Genomic DNA, 19,597 nt, shown 5'->3' with positions numbered 1-19,597 from the left:
AATGCAAGTATGCGACTATAATAGAAGCTGTTCTAAAGCCTGGGTTACCATTTTCAGACCATGTGCTGCAGGGTTGGAATTGTGATTTCAGAACTTTCAAATATACAAACCTAAATTCAACACATGTATACAACCTTATGATACATAATTAACAAAAAAAAAAAAAAAGGTGTAGAAGAAAAGCGGCTCTTTCTCACGTGTGGTGGCTCTTAAAAGAGCCGTTGTGTTGTGGGGTAAAAGCAGACGCTTTAAGCCCTCTCTCCGCGGATACGCCGGGCCAGCTGGATGTCTTTGGGCATGATGGTGACCCTCTTGGCGTGGATGGCGCACAGGTTGGTATCCTCAAACAGTCCCACCAGATAGGCCTCACTGGCCTCCTGCAGAGCCATGACGGCGGAGCTCTGGAAGCGCAGGTCGGTCTTGAAGTCCTGGGCGATCTCCCTGACCAGGCGCTGGAAGGGCAGCTTGCGGATGAGCAGCTCGGTGGATTTCTGGTAACGGCGGATCTCCCTCAGAGCCACGGTCCCGGGCCTGTAACGGTGAGGCTTCTTGACGCCTCCGGTGGCCGGGGCGCTCTTACGCGCGGCCTTTGTGGCCAGCTGCTTCCTGGGGGCTTTACCTCCGGTGGATTTACGCGCGGTCTGCTTGGTTCTGGCCATGTTTTTAGTGTCCTTTCTACGAACAGAGAAAAGGAAGTGCAGAAAAGCGGCACACGAGCCGTTTTTAAACGGTCAGCCTCACGCGCACACTGCCTCGGGCTCTGTGATTGGTCTGCGTCATACTCTGACGCAGAGCGCCGCCCAGAGAAAAAGCGCTTTCGAAAGGAGCGCGTGCGTTTGAAGTGAGCGCGCCAAACTGAGCGGACGCGTGTGGAGGGGGCGGGGCTACTGCAGCAATATTTTCTGTCCTGTATTCAGATGATTGTTCTCCACCGCTTCTAGTGTAAACAAAGCCTTGATCCACCGACACTTAAGGGACGTTTCGGGTCGAACTGTGACTCCAGTCCCACCGGTTTCGAAAGTGGAAGGGTAACACAGATCATATACTGATTTATATAAATATAATTTTCACACGTGCGAGAATTGTATGGGTTTACCGTTTCATGTGCATTTTATAGATGAATCCATTTTACTTTACTCGGGGGAAACTCCGGTCTAATTTTCATGTTTCGTTCTATATATACTGAGAATCCATTTCCCTACTGCGGTATTGTGCCATAGTCCGACTCGGCTATAAACAAGTGTGCTCTTTTCTGAGAGTGCGTGGCTCTTAAAAGAGCCGTTGTTGTGAGTCGAGTCTCGGGGCGTCTTTACTTGGCCTTCTCGGTCTTCTTGGGCAGCAGCACAGCCTGGATGTTGGGCAGCACGCCTCCCTGAGCGATGGTGACTCCTCCCAGCAGTTTGTTGAGCTCCTCGTCGTTGCGGACGGCCAGCTGCAGGTGGCGGGGGATGATGCGGGTCTTCTTGTTGTCACGAGCCGCGTTTCCCGCCAGCTCCAGGATCTCAGCGGTCAGATACTCGAGCACGGCCGCCAGGTACACGGGAGCTCCGGCGCCGACGCGCTCCGCGTAGTTGCCTTTACGGAGCAGCCTGTGCACACGGCCCACTGGGAACTGCAGCCCGGCCCTGGAGGAGCGGGACTTGGCCTTAGCGCGGGCCTTTCCTCCGGTTTTGCCTCTTCCGCTCATGATTAGACTTTAACTCAGTGAAGTGGTGAGAGAATGAATGTCCTCAGACGGAGCGCAGCGTATTTATGTGCGAGAGCGCGTGCGTTTCAGCGCCGCACCAATGAGCGGCCGCGCTCAGACAAGAGGAGGAGCTCTGACTTGAACAGAATTCTCTACGGAGGAGCATCAGTTATTATGCTGGACTATTTGGCCTGTACAGGATAGAATAATTTAGGCTGTCACGATTAATATATTCATAGTGATAATTCAAAACTATCACAGTCTTATTTTGATCATTATAATCATTATTTGGACTGTACAGGACTCAACTTCAGTCATCACCAATGTACATTTGGTTAAAAATGTTTTGAAAGTCAAAATTTACAATTAAATTTTGACTATTCACATAGGTGACTAAATAATCATTGACTAGACTAGAGAAATATTAAAATAATAATTAGCACCAGTGTGAAGTGAGCTTAAGGGGCTTATCATTTGTCCCGCTCCATAGGTCCAAACAAGAACACTAATGAGGTATGTCTGATCAGAGTCTACATGAGCTTCTAGCTTCCAGTCTGACCCGACACGATGCCAATGATGAGAAGTGTCCATCTTAATGTTCACCAATATCACATATGGAGATCATTAAAAACTCTACAACTACATGCCCAAAAAGTTAGTACTTTTTTGTGGAAATTTCCAGAGGCTCAAGTGACGTCACTAGAATGGATGTCCGGGTGTATGCACAAGTCTATTAAGTTGCAAACATGTCCAGAAGTAGACAGGTGTTGGGAAGAAGACAAAAAATAAGAGCTCTTTAGTGGAGTGTGTGGCTCTTAAAAGAGCCGTTGTGTGTGTATATTGTGGTGGAGCAGTTTACTTGGAGCTGGTGTACTTGGTGACGGCCTTGGTGCCCTCGGACACGGCGTGCTTGGCCAGCTCTCCGGGCAGCAGGAGACGCACGGCGGTCTGGATCTCCCTGGAGGTGATGGTGGAGCGCTTGTTGTAGTGCGCCAGGCGGGAGGCCTCTCCGCCGATGCGCTCAAAGATGTCGTTGACGAAAGAGTTCATGATGCTCATGGCCTTGGAGGAGATGCCGGTGTCGGGGTGGACCTGCTTGAGCACCTTGTACACGTAGATGGCGTAGCTCTCCTTCCTGGTCTTTCTCTTCTTCTTGCCGCCTTTCCCGGCGGTCTTGGTCACGGCTTTCTTGGAGCCCTTCTTGGGCGCAGACTTGGCTGGTTCAGGCATATTTCAGCGCTCAGATCACATAAATGAACTGATGAAAAGAGACGCAGCAGTGGCTTTTATAACAGCCTCATGCAGATCTGCTGTGCCGTGTCTAAGCTGTGATTGGAGGAGCGCCTGAGCTCCTCGGCATGGAGGAGGGGCACATGGAAACACGAAATAGTTTCGAATTAAACCTATTTGATTCGATTTCTTGTCCTCAGGGGTAAAGTCTTTTCCACAAACACAGAGCGTGTTTTATGTAGCTTTACAAAAAGACAAATCAACAATATAATCATTACAATAGACAGAAGGGTGCACTCAGTGGGGCTGTACTTTTAGGTCTATATGGAGTTGTTTCTGCTTGCACTTCATTTTCGCTCTTAACCCACTTAACCCCCATATGAAGCATTTCGGTCAGCTGAAGTCGTATCATGTATGTCAATAGACTTCATTTGAATGGTACACGGTGACAGTAGTGCATTTATTTAGTTGAAAATGCTATCTTTAGTAAAGCACTTTCGAAACTGTGTTGCTTATTAAATGTTCTACAGAAATAATATTACGACATATACAATCGTGTAACTTTAAAACTGAAAAACTTCAATATTTTCCAAAATTACAACATGAACATAATTAAGGCCAGTCTTTCTTAAAAAAGACACTTGAATAAAGGGAATATGAGGACATTTATACAGAGCAGTACATTGATTACATCATAGCAGTAGTTATACACCACGTAAGCCTAGTTATTTATCCTAACAACCGCTCCTCAAAATGTGTAAAATGACTCTGGACCCATAACCAGTTAGCAGGGTCCCTCTACACAGTGTTCATCGTGACCATTCAAACACAGTTCATGGTATATTCTCTTTTAGTGTGATCACCATTCATGATTTTGGGCCTCGTGACCAAAAATTCACACGATATTGGACATTAAGAATACAAATCATAATTATATATAACACAAACAAATAATAACAAAATGAGAGCACAACTGAACAAGACTATAACATGACTTAAAACTTACAAGAATCTATTTTGCGCAATATAAGACTTTTAAGAGTGACAAACAGCCCTTTAGAATAGATCACAATGGAAGTCATTATATACACTGTTTCAACATGTAACAACAGGGGGCGCTGTGCACGTCGCTGCAGTCGACGCGCATCATCTTCGTCATCATTAGTGGACAAACTACTGCCACATGTGTCTCTTTACCGGCCCCGTCTCAATGGGAAATGTGTGAAATCCACGAGCTCTCTTTCGTTATTCCGTTTCCATCCGTGCAGGATTTGTAGCTGCCGTGTGTGTCTGATCATGGCGGAGTCTGGAGCCGAGAAGAGCCGCGGGTTACGGTTCGCCGAACGTCAGCTGCTGCGCCACGGCTGGGAGCACGGTAAACGCTTCTCCTCGCTGTGGCCTAGAGCTTTAACGAGTGGACACATGCATAGTGACATCCCTGAGTTGGATATCCCTGGGTTGTGGTGGTTGGTAATAGTAAAATTGTGAAACTAGGGCATAATTAAGGAAAACTGTTCTGCACTCGGCCCACGTGAGTCAATCTAGTCACATTTTCTTTGTGTTTTGGTGATTTTTAAGCAGCTTTTCTGTGTTTTATCCAAACAAATGACAGTGTATGCCTCTCTTTGCTGTTGGCAAGGATCAAATTGGTCAAAAATAGGGACACCTGGGACATATCTTGTATAAAACTGTGATAAATCAGTGGTTTTGGATAAATCTGCAGGGCAGGGGACACAGGGCTCAAAACTGGGACTGTCCCGGGTAAATAGGGACGTCTGGTCACACTACACATGCACCCCAGTATTCCTATGATCAGATGCGTGAAGTGGTCACAATAATAACAACAAAACAGCGCTTCATAAAAGAGAAAGGATTGTGCAGAGAAGCAGGAATGGAGCTACTTGTATGTGCTTTTAATGCTGGTGCCATTTCACTGTTTCCTATTCTAAGCAACACAAATAATGAATATTACAAGTGATGCATATATTGTTGTTTTATCTGCTTTTATTATTGTCAACAATTTTTTTTTTTCAAAACCAAAAACTGAGACACCCCCCGTTTGTGGTGGTTGGTAATAATAAAATTGTGAAACGAGTGCATAATTAAAGAAAACTGTTCTGCACTCAGCCAATCCATGACTTATTCATGACTAACATGTGAGTCAGTATAGTCACATTTTCTTTGTTTAGGTAAAATACAGAAAAGCTGCTTTAAAATGACCAAAACACAAATGACAATTTATGCCTCTCTTTACTGGTGGCAGGTGTCAAATTTGTCAGAAAAGTAGGGACACCTGGGACATTCCTTGTGGGACAAATCAATAGTTTTGGATAAATCTGCTGGGACAGGGGACTCAGGGCTCAACTGAGACTATCTCGGGTAAATAGGGACATCTGGTCACCCTAAGCCTCTTCGCTAACTGACCCTTGCCACTGCCTTGTCCTGCAGATAGAGGACACTTTTGTCTCATTCTTAGTATATGGACAGATCATGTCTCATTTGAAAGCTCAGAACCTTCAGAATCCCCTCCCTGAGCTGCAGAGGCTGCACTAGCACTGACTCATGATTGGTGCAGATGCTGGGGTTTAGGGAGTGACCATTCAGATCAGAGAGGCATTTTAGGTTTAAACCAAATGGAAATGACAAAATCATTGGACCTGATGGTCAACCAGCTTGTTTTAGTTTAGAATAAGTCAGCATTACAATTGTTATTTTCAGTAAAAGTTAGATTTAAATTTACAAACCCACAATTTCATAAACATGACCTTGCAAATAGTTACTTACTTAAATATGACATATTCATAATGAACAGTATTTTCTATTTCTTTGTATGTATATTCACAGGTAAAGGGCTCGGGCGAGACGAAAACGGCATTTCTGAGGCCATCAAAGTGAAGGTGAAATGCGACAAAAGTGGCATCGGGCACAAGGAGGGCGACCAGTTCACCTTTCACTGGTGGGATCACGTGTTCAACCAGACCTCTGCCAGCCTCCAGGTGGAGTCCGACCACTCCGGCACCAAACTCCACAAAAGTGGCAGCGAAAGCGAGGGTGCCATCTCCAACAAGAAACCACTAAATGCCAAATTGGCTAAAGATAAACTGTACGGCGGGTTCGTAAAATCGGCTACGCTATTGTCCGGCCTGGAGCAAGCCACGAGGACAGCTTCTAGTGACAGCAGCAGCAGCTCGGACGATGAGGACGATGCAAAATTGGACTTATCCTCGACTACCAAGATGTCCGATGTGGAGCTGGTGAGGGCGTGCGGCGGTCGGACGGCGCACAAAGGGGCCAGGCACGGGCTGAAGATGAGCGCCAAGCTTGCCCGTCTAGAGCAGCAGGAGGCAGAGTTCATGGCCAAGTATGGCAAAAAGACACAGACACCAGAACAACCGAGTGGAGAGAGCGAGGAAAACGCAAATAACGCAGAGAAAAGGACAAAGAAGAAAAAGAAGAGGAAAGCTAGTGAGCCGAGCTGTTTGGAACCACAGGAGAGCGCAGGAGCTGAAGAGGTCACAGTTAAGCGTAAGAAGAAAAAGAAAAAGAGGGATGCGGTGGAGGAGGAATTACAAGTCCAGGGAGACAACGATGCCCAAGAGAACCCACCACCACCACTTAAAAAGAAGAAGAAGAAGTCCAAGGAGTAATGCACTATCAGAGTTGCCTGGCAAGTCCAGAAGTGAAGGGAGTGGAGACCAAACATACTCAGTGGTCAAACAAAATCAAATGTCTCAGTTTAGTTCACTCTTTAGTTCGGTTTTTCAGTCCCCTGTGAACTCTATTTCCTTGTAAGCAGGCGTATAAGATTTGTTATGGACAGATCGTACGTGTCTCTGATTGGCTAATCTAACTTTCAATCAGACCCCTCTGAACTCTGGGAGATTCAGCTGTGACCAGACTCGCGCCTTATTGAAGAAGTAGGTATTCTGGATCTCAGGCAACAATCAGACTTTTCTTGTCTAAATCTGATAATGGATCAAATATTCTCAGTCAGTCAGTTATGGTTCATTTTCACTGAAGGTTGTATGAATTCTGTCTTTTGAATAGGCAAATGAATTTCATGAACACCAGATCTGAACTGGTCCTTAGCTCTATGAAATGTAGATTGTTATATTGGAGAGACAAAAACATACTTATTAAAAAGAAACATGTAGTTTTGAAAACTTTCATTTTATTCATTTTTTCCAGTGTTTTGACATTGACACTTTTCTCTCAACTAAAATGATGAACTTATTCAAACTGATTGGTACGTTTCTCAAACCTAAGGTGTAGTAATTAAACACTGTAAAATATATAGACTGTTAATGATTATTTTAGACTGTATTTATATTGATACAATATTTGATCAGACTTTTAAAATAAAATTTTATTGTGTCTTATTAAAACTAATTTGGCTTTCAATATTAATTTCAGAGCCATTTAACACACAAAATAACGTGTGGTTTGGAGCAAGAAACTTAAATTTTACTGACTGGATTGACTGTGGACCACTAATTAGAAATCCTGAATCTTGATTGATCTGCAAACCTCACACACTGTACAAATTAAGTGTTCACCAGTCAGTTAATTGCTGGATCCCTCAGGTAAAGGTTGGAAATGTTGCCATCTGCTGGCCAAATATAGGAATGTTGCGCCACATAGTATGATATTAAAAATGTGTTTTCCCTAGTACAGTCCATGTCTGAGTAGGTGATAAACAAAGTTAAGCAGGGCAAGCATCTGTAGATCTATGGGCATTTGTTAATTCTACTTTAGATAGGTTATCAGATAGTTCAGATACTTCAGATCTTATGTTGCCTACCCTTGTCAACTATCATATCTGTGGGGGTTGGTTGGATGGATGGATGGACAGATACCTTACTGATCCCAAAGAAAATACAATTTTCGGCAACAATAATGAAATAATAATTATAATTAGGATATGTCTGAATCCTATAGTTTTTTTTAATCTGGGTTTATCCACATTTCAGTACATGGTACAAACAAGGTTATTTAACTTGTCATTTCACCTTGCACATCATGCAAATATAAGCAATACAGGGGTAGTACTTAAAAAAATGAGTTTGCACAAATGTAACAAAAGGCTCACACACAGCTGAATATTATCAAAGCTTTGAGGTTAATAATTTAGCTGAAAGGAAGATAATTTGCATGCGTTACTAATATTAGTATAATGTTTAGTTATAGATTTATTTTTAGACATTATAAAAGTCTAAGAGTACATCTATGTACACGAGTGAAGTTGGTTAGTAGACTGGACTGGAAATAAATTCTTTCTGAAGGTCAACAAAATTCCACCACAGATTCCTGCTGTTATATTTGGTATTTTGCAAGAGAAGCTTATGTTCGAATATATATAATAAATATTTAAATATACAAATATACAATTTATTACACAAATGTATTCATTAACAGACACGTGTGTTGCTTTACCGACAGCGAAAAATAGAAATAAAGTACAAAAAAGAAAAATGACGATACTGCGTTTGGTGCACAAATCTCCTACTGTTATTGTACCGTGAACGCGCCATGCTAATGCTACTATCTTAGACGCTTTCTGCTGTTTCTGCTACAATTCACGCTGTTTTTCCAACTAACCACGATGAATAATGATTCGATTAACACATTTTACGTATCTTTTATTTCCCAGTGAATATGGCGCAGAAAACATGGCAAAATCCGACGCTTTAGCTGCGAAATGACAGTTAGCATTGGCGTTAGCTTGCACCGGGCTCGTACATGCACATGGTCCTGGTGGGAGTTCAAACTTTGGCTCCTGCATTCCTGGATTATCTTATTTTTTTTTCACCGTTGGCTCCAAGACGCTGCTGCTGCTGCTCCCACCATGCCTGCTCAACTGTGAGGTACACTTCAGTATTTATTTAGTAGCTGGTGATCCATAGCAATAGTTTAATAATTAATATATTGTCCGTACATTGTCATTGAAAACCGTTTTCTTAAATTATAACGTTTATGCAGATGCTATTTGGATTTGGCAACAAAAGCAATGCCAACGTGTTAAAACAACTCTGCTCAATATTTAGTTTGTACCTAACTTGATTTTCTTGTTTTCAGTGTCAGCAGTAAAAAAAAACCAAAACAAACAATGAACAGTTAACCAACTAAACCACAGGGACACTGTAAACACGTTCATCACTGATACAGACTTTGGATCAGATACAGGCAGTGTTGGGAGAGTTACTTTTAAAATGTATTCCCCTACAGATTACAGATTACATACCCCAGAATGTAGTTTGTAATGTAATCCATTAAATTACTTAAAGTGAGTAACATAATCTGAATACTTTGGATTACTTGATTTTCTGTAGAGTAGCAAAGACTAGGATATTGTAACATAAGATATTTTGTCTGCTAAAAGACAATGAAAAGTCCAGTCTTTACTTGACCGTATAAAAAAATATATATTATTGATAGAGGAGGAGAAGACACATCTGCCCAGCATGGCTTAGTCCTGTTAAATCCTGTTAAATCCGGTTTTAGTCCTGGTTTAGTCCTGCTTTTAGACCTGTTTTAGACCTGGTTTAGATCTAGTTTGGATCTAGTTTAAATCTAATTTAGATCTAGTTTAGACCTGGTTTTAGTCCTGATTTTAGTCCTGGTTTAGATCTAGTTTAGATCTAGTTTAGACCTGGTTTTAGTCATGGTTTTAGTCCTGGTTTATAGCTGGTTTAGATCTAGTTTAGACCTGGTTTTTGTCCTGTTTTAGTCTTGGTTTAGACCTGTTTTAGTGCTGGTTTAGATCTAGTTTAGTCCTGGTTTAGACCTGTTTTAGTCCTGGTTTAGACCTGTTTTAGTGCTGGTTTAGATCTAGTTTAGTCCTGGTTTAGACCTGTTTTAGTCCTGGTTTAGACCTGGTTTTAGACCTGGTTTAGATCTGGTTAAGATCTAGTTTAGACCTGGTTTTCGTCCTGGTTTAGACCTGGTTTAAAACTGTTTTAGTCCTGTTTTAGTCCTGGTTTAGACCTGGTTTAAATCTAGTTTAGACCTGGTTTTAGTCCTGGTTTAGTCGTGGTTTAGTCCTGGTTTTGGTCTTGTGAAAATGTGAAAATAGGAAAACAGGAAAATACTGCCGTGTAATCGATTTATTTCAACAAAGTAACTATAATCCAATTACTACTCACTGAATCAGTAACTGTAACTGAATACAGTTACTTATAATTTGTACTCTGATTATGTAACTCCGGCACATGTAATCTGTTATTCCCCAGCACTGGATACAGATTAACTTTCTTTTCTCTCTTTAATGTTTCTGAGTCTTGAGTGTGTTGAGGAAATCATTATTGTTGGGTGAAAAAAATAGCTCCATGGACAGACAAGAGGCAATAAAAAGCAAACAAACCCACTGAGTCTGTAATTTGTGGTGTACATCTGTGCCACTCAGAATGTTGAGAAGCAAGTAATGCCAGTGCAGAACCTCTAGTGATTTCCAGAACCACAGTCTGAAGAGCTGTGATGTGTCCAGCTGCCTATTGAGGCCTTATTGTTACTTTGCTTGGAATATCCCACAATATGGCCTTTTTGATCCCTCTCTTTGTATTTTGTTACAGTGTCTTTAATGCTCAAAATAACTTGATATACTTCATGTTTTCATTCTCTTCATAAATCTTACCTACATATTTTAAGTTTAAAAGCACATTTCTATGCACCAGAGAGGCAAAAGATAAACTGTAATGTTTCAATAAATTGTTCAATATATTTGAGATATGCAAATTATAATGGATAAGCAGTAAATTGTTAATTTCAGAAACTTCTTACAAAGGCTCACAAAATGTCCCTTTTTGTACAATACCTTAACCAGAACAATGACATTCACAGGTATGTTGTAGCACACTTGTTTTTTTTTACTGTAATATTGTCATCAGATTTATCTCAAATACTATGATTTTTATCTATTCTGAACAGAGTTGTTCGGTGGATTTTCCATTGGCTATTGAATATATTAAGTTTATTAAAGGTATGACCTTCTGGAATATGTTATAATCACACCATGCGGTGAGCAAGTATTATTATAAGATCAGCAACTTGGTTTAAAGTTCATATGAGTTAAAGTATGTTAAAGTTACACTTTTGTTATGGTTAAGCAAGTACTAACAATGTTTAAGATTAGAATCTGTGTAGTACAAGGAGAGTGGGGACAGAATGTTGACTTACTGTAAGTCAGGAGTGATGTCATATGAGTTGTGTGGGAGGTAGAGGTGCAGAATGCCAAGATTGCTGTATGACCAGTGTTTAGATAGTTACAGAAGTACCAAGACGCAGACAGGTGCAAGGACATCTTTTTCATGTATTTATATAAGTAAATGAAAAAAAAAAATTGTCCTTGCACCTGTTTTTTGGTTCTCAAAACAATTGTTCAAACAATTTTAACAAATTGTCCATCATGTCAAACATTTTTGTAATTAAGAATGAATCAGCATTACAATTGTTATCAGTAAAAGCTCTATCTGATTTGAACCTGACAGATTTCATAAACTTCAGTCTAAGTTCCTTTAAACCTCATCATCGTATTCTTTATGTCATCATTTTAATATAATCATTATTGTTTCACAGATTTTCCTATGTAATGCAGAGATGTTTGAGCAAGCTTGAACATTGAGTGCATATTAAAACATAAACTAGAAATTGTAATGAACTGAAACTGAAATTCTAGATTGTGTGCCAATATAAATTCTTAAAGTTATTTTCTTTTATCAGCTGTGCCCATAGAGCTATTACATGACTTCACAGAACTGTGTGTGCCAGCAGCAAGTGTGCTGGGCTGGTTGCTGTTGGAGACGTGCATGCAGCTGCTTTACTTTCAGTTTCCATTCTGCTCTGCTTACAGAGAATGAAACCCAAGGAAGTGCTGCGAGGGAGGGGTCTGCCGCTTTAAAGCCTCTCAGCGCTCCGGCTGTTTATTCTGAGACGTGACAAGACCAAGGAAGTACTGAACACACTTACAGAAAAGGTATGTTTATCATTTTAAACTTAAATACTGGATTGATTAGGAATCTGTGATTGAACATGTACAAGTGCTTGTTTTTGAAAAGCTAGCAGTGAATCAAAGGTAAAATTGGATTATTTGAAACAGGGAAATCTATTGAAAATATACCTTGATGTAAATTTGTCCAGTTTTAAATCTTCATGGTTAGTTTTTTTTTTGGTGCTTATTATTTTTTCATTATTTAAATAAAATATGTAGCTCTCTTAACTACTATAATTTTCATAGAAATGGAAACTTAAGCAACAATGCAACACATTTGTTTTCGATGGAGTTCTGAGTGATCCAAACAAACTAATAGAAAATCTAGCACTGGTGCTGTAGCAATTAACAGTTCAAAACAATATACATCAGTTGAATGGGAAATAGTCCTCAAAATGGCATCTATAAACAGGATGTTGTGGAAAAGAGTTCTAAGGTAGTCATGTGATCAAACAGGAAGCTCAAATCCATAAATACATACGTTTATGCGCCTAAATTTTATTTTATTTTGTTTTTCCTACATAAAATTGTTTAATGAATATAAGAAACTACATACTACAGATACAGTATAACAATTCTGAAGTAAATGTATAATTTAATAACAGCTAAAATGCATTAACAATAATTTAAAGGTGCACTATGAAACCTTTTGGGTGGACTGTTCCCCAACTGCTTCTCTTCATCTTCTTATTTTGCCCGGAATGTTCAACAGTTTGGTATTCTTTTTTATATATCAAATCATCTAGCTTTTATGAAATTACAGGTGTTTTTGATGCTAAAAATGACCCTGTGCCTTCACCTGCTTATTTAGAGATAGATTAGTTCAGTGCCATACTATGGAACTTTCCAGAGCAGTTGGTGAATTGGAAAAGTTACATATTGCTGGGTCACATCACAATACAAGGTTCAACATTTGTGAATTTACGTTTGGGATATTTTATGACAAAGTATAAAGTCATCAATAGAGAAATCTGACCCTTGCCCCCATCTGGGAGGATGACATCATCACATTCTAGAATCTGAAAACTATCAATTAGTGATTAGTGATAAATTAATGAATTTATGTATTACTGAGGCTAGCTCTCTTATATGCCAAGTGTATGACAAGTACTTTTTCACTAAAACATAGTTAATATAATTCATTATATTTAAGCTTTAACTACAAATGTTACCTAGTTTTACATTTATGATGAATAATTTTACTTCTTGTTTGGACATAGGCAGCAGATGTGACATCTGTAGAGGTAATCCCATAACCATTACCCAGCAACCATAATGTTCACAAGGGCCAAAATGTGTCTCAGTATTAAGACAATTTTGTATTTTGTACTTTTCTTCTTAACATTCTTTTTCCACACTTAACTGATGATGCATGTTTAGCACAGGTATGTCCCCAAGTCTGAATTAGAAAATGTGAAAATATTTACTTTAACAATATTGACATTTGTTTTTGTTGTTGGACAGCCATGGAGAAAGACGTGGAGGACTTGGTGGAGATGATACGGCTGTATCCAGAGGGCATCCCTGTGAAAAAGCTGGCCATGGCCTTCCAGCAGACCTTTCATCGCAACCTGTGTCCAGGGGACCTGGGCTGGGACTCCTTGGCTAGCCTATTAGATGACCTGGATGAAGAGCTGCTTGTTAAAGATGGAAAAGTATTCCACAAGACTGTCTACACTGGGGACAGCATTGTGAAGCCTAAAACGCCCAAGCTAACCAAAGCAGATCGTGAAAAAATAATCCAGAACATTCTGACCATGATTAAGGAGCATCCAAAAGGAATTCGTCTGAAAACCTTGGGCTCTGTATATGTGCAGAAATACAAGAAAAAAATGTTCCTAACACAACTTGGTTTCACAACAATGGAAGGGCTGGTGGAGTCCCTAAGCGAGCATCTATTTGTGAAAGGAAAGCGTGTGGTTCATAACATGTACATGAAGCAACAAGAAACCCCCAACTGTCCAGAACCTAGCGATCTCCAGTCAGCTGCCTGCCCCACAGAGGGGGTTTTACCCAAGGCTGCACTCTCCTTCCTGGGGCCTCCACTGTTCAACACGCCCTCTGTGTTCGGCACAACTAGTCTACTCACGACCTTACCCAGCACTGCGCCCAGACCGGAGCTAAGGCTGACCCAGGACCAGCTGTTTGAACGGGTCATGGAGGTGAGTCATAGATGTGCCCACGTGTCAGCAATAAGTGACTCATTATGATGCCTGATAAAAAGGCTTACATCTTATAGCCCAGGGAGCTCTTTTTTATTTTATTTATTTATTTATTTATTTTTTATAAAAGCCATTAACTTAAATTTAATTAAAGAGAGGGCATTATCTTTCTACACTGTTATAATGGTGTTTCCTCATCAAAAGCAGCCTGAAGTGGTTTTAAATGTCATCCATGTTTGAGTACTCTAGGGATTTCTCCCGTGCTCTATTCGATCACTCCTCACAATTAGCAGTAAAATCCTATGCAAAGCTCCGCCCACAAGTCTGCAAGCACAGCAATTTAATGCAAATGTACAAAAGCATGATACCAAACAAATTTTGGAGCTGCAGACAAACTAATAATAAAGGGTTACTCAGCATGTATGAATGAAACAAAAAAAAAGGAGATAACATTCTAACATGGCTTAAAGCTCACAAGAATCAATTCTGTGTAATATGGGATCTTTAAAGTAGACCTTAACCTCACACCCATGTTGCAGGTCATGCAGAAGTACAACCTGGACGACCCCCCAATCACCAAGCTCCAAAGCTGCTATTTGAAACACTTTGGCTCAGAGCTTCCCTTTGCTCAATATCTGTCGCTATATGACAACTGGAAGACATCCAGTAGTAAAGGCAGCGGCAACCCCGACAACACCAAGACAGCAGCACAACCACAACCAGGTAACCAGGTGTTTTGTAAAGTCAAGCATTCAACAGTGTATTTAGTCATCATCAAACATGGGGAAGTTCAAGTTAAAGGACACATATAAAATGTACTTTTTTGAGTTTTTAAACTTAACCAGGTTATACTGGTGCCACCTCATCAGAAACATACCAGGAGTTGTATTTTGCTTACTTCACCCTTGTTTCATTAATATAATCATCCAGAATCTTCTTTGAGCACTCAAAAATGCTCACCTGGCATTGGGCCTGGATTTTTATCATGGCATTCAGGTGGGATAAGGACTTAATTTGTTTACTTTTACTTTACAGCAGAGGGAGCTACAGCACCTAAATGCCCCATTGGAAATGGAGGTAAAGTTTATAAAGTACATTTTCCAATCGTACGCATCATTTTAAGTTTTAAAATGTTAAATACTTGTCCCATGGTGACCAAAAGCATGTTTAAAAGGCTACTGAAGCAACAAGAATGCATCATGTGCTCCTGAAAATACAGAGTATAGTTTCTATTAAACTTTGCGTACCAGCTGTTTAGTTTTCATATTTCATATGTTAGACAGTGAGTCACATCTAATCCTGTAAAACTCATCTATGGAGCTACTGTTGGGTTTGGGTGCTAAGAATTTTTCTCGTACTGTTACAGTTTTTCCTTCAACAACATCAGTTTTTCTCGGCTAAGTTAAGGACAGATTCTTTTAAAACATACCCACGAGCTTGCATTTTGTAATTTAAGATACATTTTTTATTCCATACATTTTAAGCATCCTCAATATGTCATAAAAATATGAAAAATTATTTCCATTTTAAATAATACAATGGAAATTATACTATTATTCTATTTTTGTTCTATTATCATCCTATTTTTGCTTCAAGTTTTGGTTTATTTAATTTGTTGTTTACCATTTATTCATTTGGCAGGATCAATGGAGTCAATCCTCAAAACACAAAGGCTGTGGAGGAAATTAGGATACTTCAAATATTCTGCACAAAGCTGATAACTTTGTAGTTTAGGTCTGAACAAACATGTTCTGAAATGTGATTCTTGTGTGAGTTTGTCAGTTCATAGTTCAGTTCATATTTATATCAGTTTTGGACACGTGAACTTTGCACAGAAACGTATCATTAAAACATCTATTGCATATCTAATCACAATCTCACTGTTTGTCAGATTTGGAAAATATATCAAATTATGATTCTTCTAAGTCAGATATTATAGCTATATTAATTACAAAACATTGCTTGCAACTGAGAATGTACAGCATGTGCTAATTCCCTACTCCTGTACATGATTGAGGGTTTCTAGTAATAGTATCTTTCTAGTATGTAGTAGTATGTTGTTAATATGTTATAATACAAACTACACACTGTTCAACTATAAATAGTTTGAGAGAAATATCAAACTGCAGTTATATTGCAGTTTATATTTATTGCACATTATATTTTATTTTATTTTATTTTTTTGGACCAGCATTGCGATTGTGATTAGATTTACGGTTCACGTTTTAACAACAGGATTCTGTTCACGGTTCACATTTTAAACATGTCCAGAAGAATTGAGAAAGAGACTGAAACATGAACTGTCAAACTAATACAAGAATTACATTTCTGACCATGCGTACAGACCTATATTACAGGGATAGCAGATTTAGTTTGTGAAGAAAATTATGGTATTTCAAAAATTGCAGCCTTTGCTAATAGTCTCCATTCCAGTTTCATTTCAGTTTCAGTTAATCTTGCACATTTTGACATATTTCTGTATCTTTCTGCAGCTTGGAAAAATCCTGAAGTTGCACCTGTGACGGCCGCCTCCTTCGGCCTCCTCTTGGACAACGACTTCCCCGCGCTGGGAGCAAAAGTACCCCAAAAGCAGAGCTCCACGGTTGGGACGACTGACGCACCAAAGCCCAAGAGCAGCAGCAGTAGCGTGTTCATGGAGGGCTACCACAGACAGCTGAGGGAGGTGCACGGGGCCAACATGAGGGCGGTTGAGGCCATGGAGGAGGCTGGGGGACGAGAGAGGAGCTGGAGCACGAGGCTGGACCCAGACAACGTCCACAACCTCATGAAGGACGTGATACGGGACATTGCCTCGGAGGGAGAGCTCGTCACCAAAGAGCGGGTGAGCACTGTCCTCCCAACTTCATGTACATTGCAACTTTTTTAGAACACATTTTATTCAAGATTGACTTTTCATCACAAACATAGTTGGAGTTGTATTTGCTTCATTCATTAATCCACTAAATCCAAAGTTGTATTCTCTGAGCCCTCAAAAATGCTCATTTCACATTTTATCAGTTTAGTTGCGCCATAGAGAAAAGTCTGGATTTCTCCTGCACAGTTTTTAAGCTCATAAACTATTGTGTGTGTTTGTTGGGAACATAATTTGACCACATAACAACACCACAACATAAACTTGTGGGCTGAGCTTTGGACAGGATCTACTGCTAACTGTAAGGAGTGGGGAGAGATCATAAGATTGCACAGACATACATGGATGACATCTAAAATTTCTTCAGGCATCATAACATAAGAACGCTCCAAAAAGCTCTAAGGGGAAGCTGTGCGTTATGCAATTTTAACGCCCAACATGGCATCATAGTGTTCCTCAGCCAAATAAAAGCTTACTCCTTGTTTGTATGTTCAGGTAATTTCCCAAACCTGCCAGCTGCTGCAGATCACCTCTTTGGAATCAGCCCGAATCAAGCCCTGGCAGATCCAGGCTCTTAAAGACCTGCAGTACACTATAAGAGAGGTCAACATGTTCTTGGAGGTGAGGATTCCATGATTACATTTTCACTTCAGTCCCGTTCGTCCTAAACTCACGTCCCCTCGCTGCTCTCCCCCCAGGCCACAGAGTCGGTGTCGTGCATGTGTACACTGTATGAGCTGGGTCAGGCACTGGCTGCACTTAAAGACAAGAAGCGCTACGAGGAGCTGAACCTGGGCCCTCTGTGCAAACTGCCCTTGGTGCACCGCATGTTCAAGATCGACGGCAACACCAAAGACGATGACATCCAACAGATCCAGACTGTGGACATACTTAAGGTTCTCTCTGCACTATTTTGTCATTTTGGTGGTTTTCATATGCTAGAATGTGATGACGTTATAATTCCAAATGTGGACATGCATAGACTGTATATGGACATAGATAACCCACTAGCCACCACATTCCAAACAGAAAGTGAGCGTGGGTAGGCTCACTTTCTGCTCCATACCAGACCATATACAAACTTATAAAACATGCAAAGGTGCTATACCAGATTTTTATCTTAAACACAGGAAAAAGCTAATCATTGCAAATCATTATAAACAGTTTGCAGTGGTCCAAACTTATTCCTCACTTATCTTGATCTTTTCACAACTTTCACAACAGCCAACAGCAACTAGCAGGCCCAGAGTAGATCATAAGGAGACAATAAAGCACATTATAATTAGATCCCAACAGCACCATTGGTCTCATTTTGACCCTAGTATACAATATATGTGCACCAAGGAAAATCTGGTTTACTTCACAAGAAAAAAATATTGCCAAATATGTATAAGTCATATTTTCCATCCATTTGCTGAACAATTTTGGTATACATAACGTGACACATTTTGCACTGTTTCTGGATGACAAACAGTGTTAATGACTGTTTTTTGTCTTGTTCTTTTTTTTTTTTTTTTTTTTTGTAGCATCTTCGCAATTTTCGAAGGAAAAATACCAAAGTTAAAGTCGACCTTGCAGATTTTATGAAGTACCTGGCTGATCAGTACAACTGTGACTCTCCCTATGAGCTGGGCATCCGCATTCACAGTGTGGGCCTCCCTATTTCAGTACGTATCTCTGCGTTTGATATGATATTTTGATATTTTCTCTGGGCTTCCTCATTCTCTGTGTCGTGTTATTCCCAGTTTGTTCAAAAAGACAAATCTGATACTGTGAGGACAGACTCAGAAACTGAACACTGGAAATAGACAATTATTATATGCTGCTATTCTATAGTTGCACACACATGCCAATGTTTACTTTATATTTCAGATAACAATAACATACATAACAAACTCTGAAGTCAGTCTGTGATTTTTACTTCAACTTAGATAGAGCTGATTTTCACTGGTAAACAATCCCTGTCACCTAAAATTAGTCAAAAGCTAGTTAGCATTAACCCACACCTTTTCAGTTAGTCACTCACATTTTTTTATTGAATATCAAACTCCTAAACAAGATCATGAATGCTTGAATTGATCACTAAAAGTGTGCGGTTTACATCCATTTGTATTTTTATAGTTGTCAGATAATCCAAACTTATCATGTTGTGTTTGCTAATACGTGCATTGTGTCAGTAGCATAACAGGGGAACATCCTTCCACATCCACACACACATCAGCTGAAATGGACTCTAATAGGACTCTAATTGCTGAATGTTTTCAGACCCTATCGAAGGTTTCCCGCAATGAGCATGCTCTGCTGGAGAACGCCCGAGAGCAGATCCAGAAGGAGCTGGAGGAGGAGACGCTGGGGCGGCTGAGGAAAATTAAGAGAAGTGTATTGGATGCCCTCCCAGCCTCTGTGCCCGGGGACAACACCGACCTGAGGAAGAAGTACGCCAGTCTGACCGCGGCTGAGGTGGTGCTGGCTGTCTTCTCCAACGCAGAGGGAGTGTTCAGCCCCAGGATGACCAAGGCAAGTCTCACTCATAATGGAAACCCTGCATCCATTCACAGTACGTACATTTTTACATGCATAGGTATTCTTCTTGGGAGCCAATGGCATTGAGGAGAAGGGCTCTCTCTTTTTTTAAAGGCAAATAAGAGCTTTTGATGAGATAT

At 40.3% G+C, this 19,597-nt stretch overlaps 5 protein-coding genes across 8 annotated transcripts in view; 2 read left to right on the top strand and 3 right to left on the bottom strand.

Annotated features, from left to right (window-relative positions):
- Window positions 1–226: 226 nt before the first annotated feature.
- On the bottom strand, window positions 227–663 carry LOC110163900 (histone H3). The gene has a single exon (XM_020928914.2). It carries the CDS (start codon window positions 657–659, stop codon window positions 249–251), a length of 411 nt encoding a protein of 136 aa, XP_020784573.1. The 5' UTR covers window positions 660–663; the 3' UTR covers window positions 227–248.
- Window positions 664–1,291: 628 nt separating this feature from the next.
- LOC110163901 (histone H2A) lies at window positions 1,292–1,701 on the bottom strand. Its single transcript, XM_020928916.2, has one exon. It carries the CDS (start codon window positions 1,685–1,687, stop codon window positions 1,310–1,312), a length of 378 nt encoding a protein of 125 aa, XP_020784575.1. The 5' UTR covers window positions 1,688–1,701; the 3' UTR covers window positions 1,292–1,309.
- An 815-nt stretch (window positions 1,702–2,516) lies between these two features.
- LOC110163902 (histone H2B 1/2-like) lies at window positions 2,517–2,928 on the bottom strand. Its single transcript, XM_020928917.2, has one exon. It carries the CDS (start codon window positions 2,915–2,917, stop codon window positions 2,543–2,545), a length of 375 nt encoding a protein of 124 aa, XP_020784576.1. The 5' UTR covers window positions 2,918–2,928; the 3' UTR covers window positions 2,517–2,542.
- A 1,133-nt stretch (window positions 2,929–4,061) lies between these two features.
- On the top strand, window positions 4,062–7,306 carry gpatch4 (G patch domain containing 4). Its single transcript, XM_020928920.2, has 2 exons — window positions 4,062–4,292; window positions 5,762–7,306. Exons 1-2 carry the CDS (start codon window positions 4,214–4,216, stop codon window positions 6,562–6,564), a joined length of 882 nt encoding a protein of 293 aa, XP_020784579.1. The 5' UTR covers window positions 4,062–4,213; the 3' UTR covers window positions 6,565–7,306.
- Window positions 7,307–8,475: 1,169 nt separating this feature from the next.
- Window positions 8,476–19,597, top strand: part of wu:fj29h11 (uncharacterized) — a 54,982-nt gene continuing 43,860 nt past the window's right edge. For 3 of the 4 annotated variants that reach the window (XM_055150188.1, XM_055150187.1, XM_055150190.1), the window contains exons 1-10: window positions 8,476–8,781; window positions 11,763–11,885; window positions 13,365–14,062; window positions 14,602–14,785; window positions 15,098–15,139; window positions 16,555–16,904; window positions 17,430–17,555; window positions 17,633–17,830; window positions 18,461–18,601; window positions 19,200–19,451. In XM_055150188.1, the coding sequence (XP_055006163.1) occupies window positions 13,367–14,062; window positions 14,602–14,785; window positions 15,098–15,139; window positions 16,555–16,904; window positions 17,430–17,555; window positions 17,633–17,830; window positions 18,461–18,601; window positions 19,200–19,451 (1,989 nt within the window). In that variant the 5' untranslated portion in view covers window positions 8,476–8,781; window positions 11,763–11,885; window positions 13,365–13,366. The remainder of the gene's footprint in view (window positions 8,782–11,762; window positions 11,886–13,364; window positions 14,063–14,601; window positions 14,786–15,097; window positions 15,140–16,554; window positions 16,905–17,429; window positions 17,556–17,632; window positions 17,831–18,460; window positions 18,602–19,199; window positions 19,452–19,597) is intronic. The other variant, XM_055150189.1, reaches the window with a different exon arrangement.

The sequence above is a fragment of the Boleophthalmus pectinirostris genome, unplaced genomic scaffold (assembly GCF_026225935.1).
Source record: "Boleophthalmus pectinirostris isolate CB_2022bp ecotype Guang Dong unplaced genomic scaffold, ASM2622593v1 HiC_scaffold_14, whole genome shotgun sequence".
Lineage (NCBI taxonomy): Eukaryota > Metazoa > Chordata > Actinopteri > Gobiiformes > Gobiidae > Boleophthalmus > Boleophthalmus pectinirostris.
Note: the sequence above shows the minus strand (reverse complement) of the source record. Positions and strands in the feature narration are given on the sequence as shown.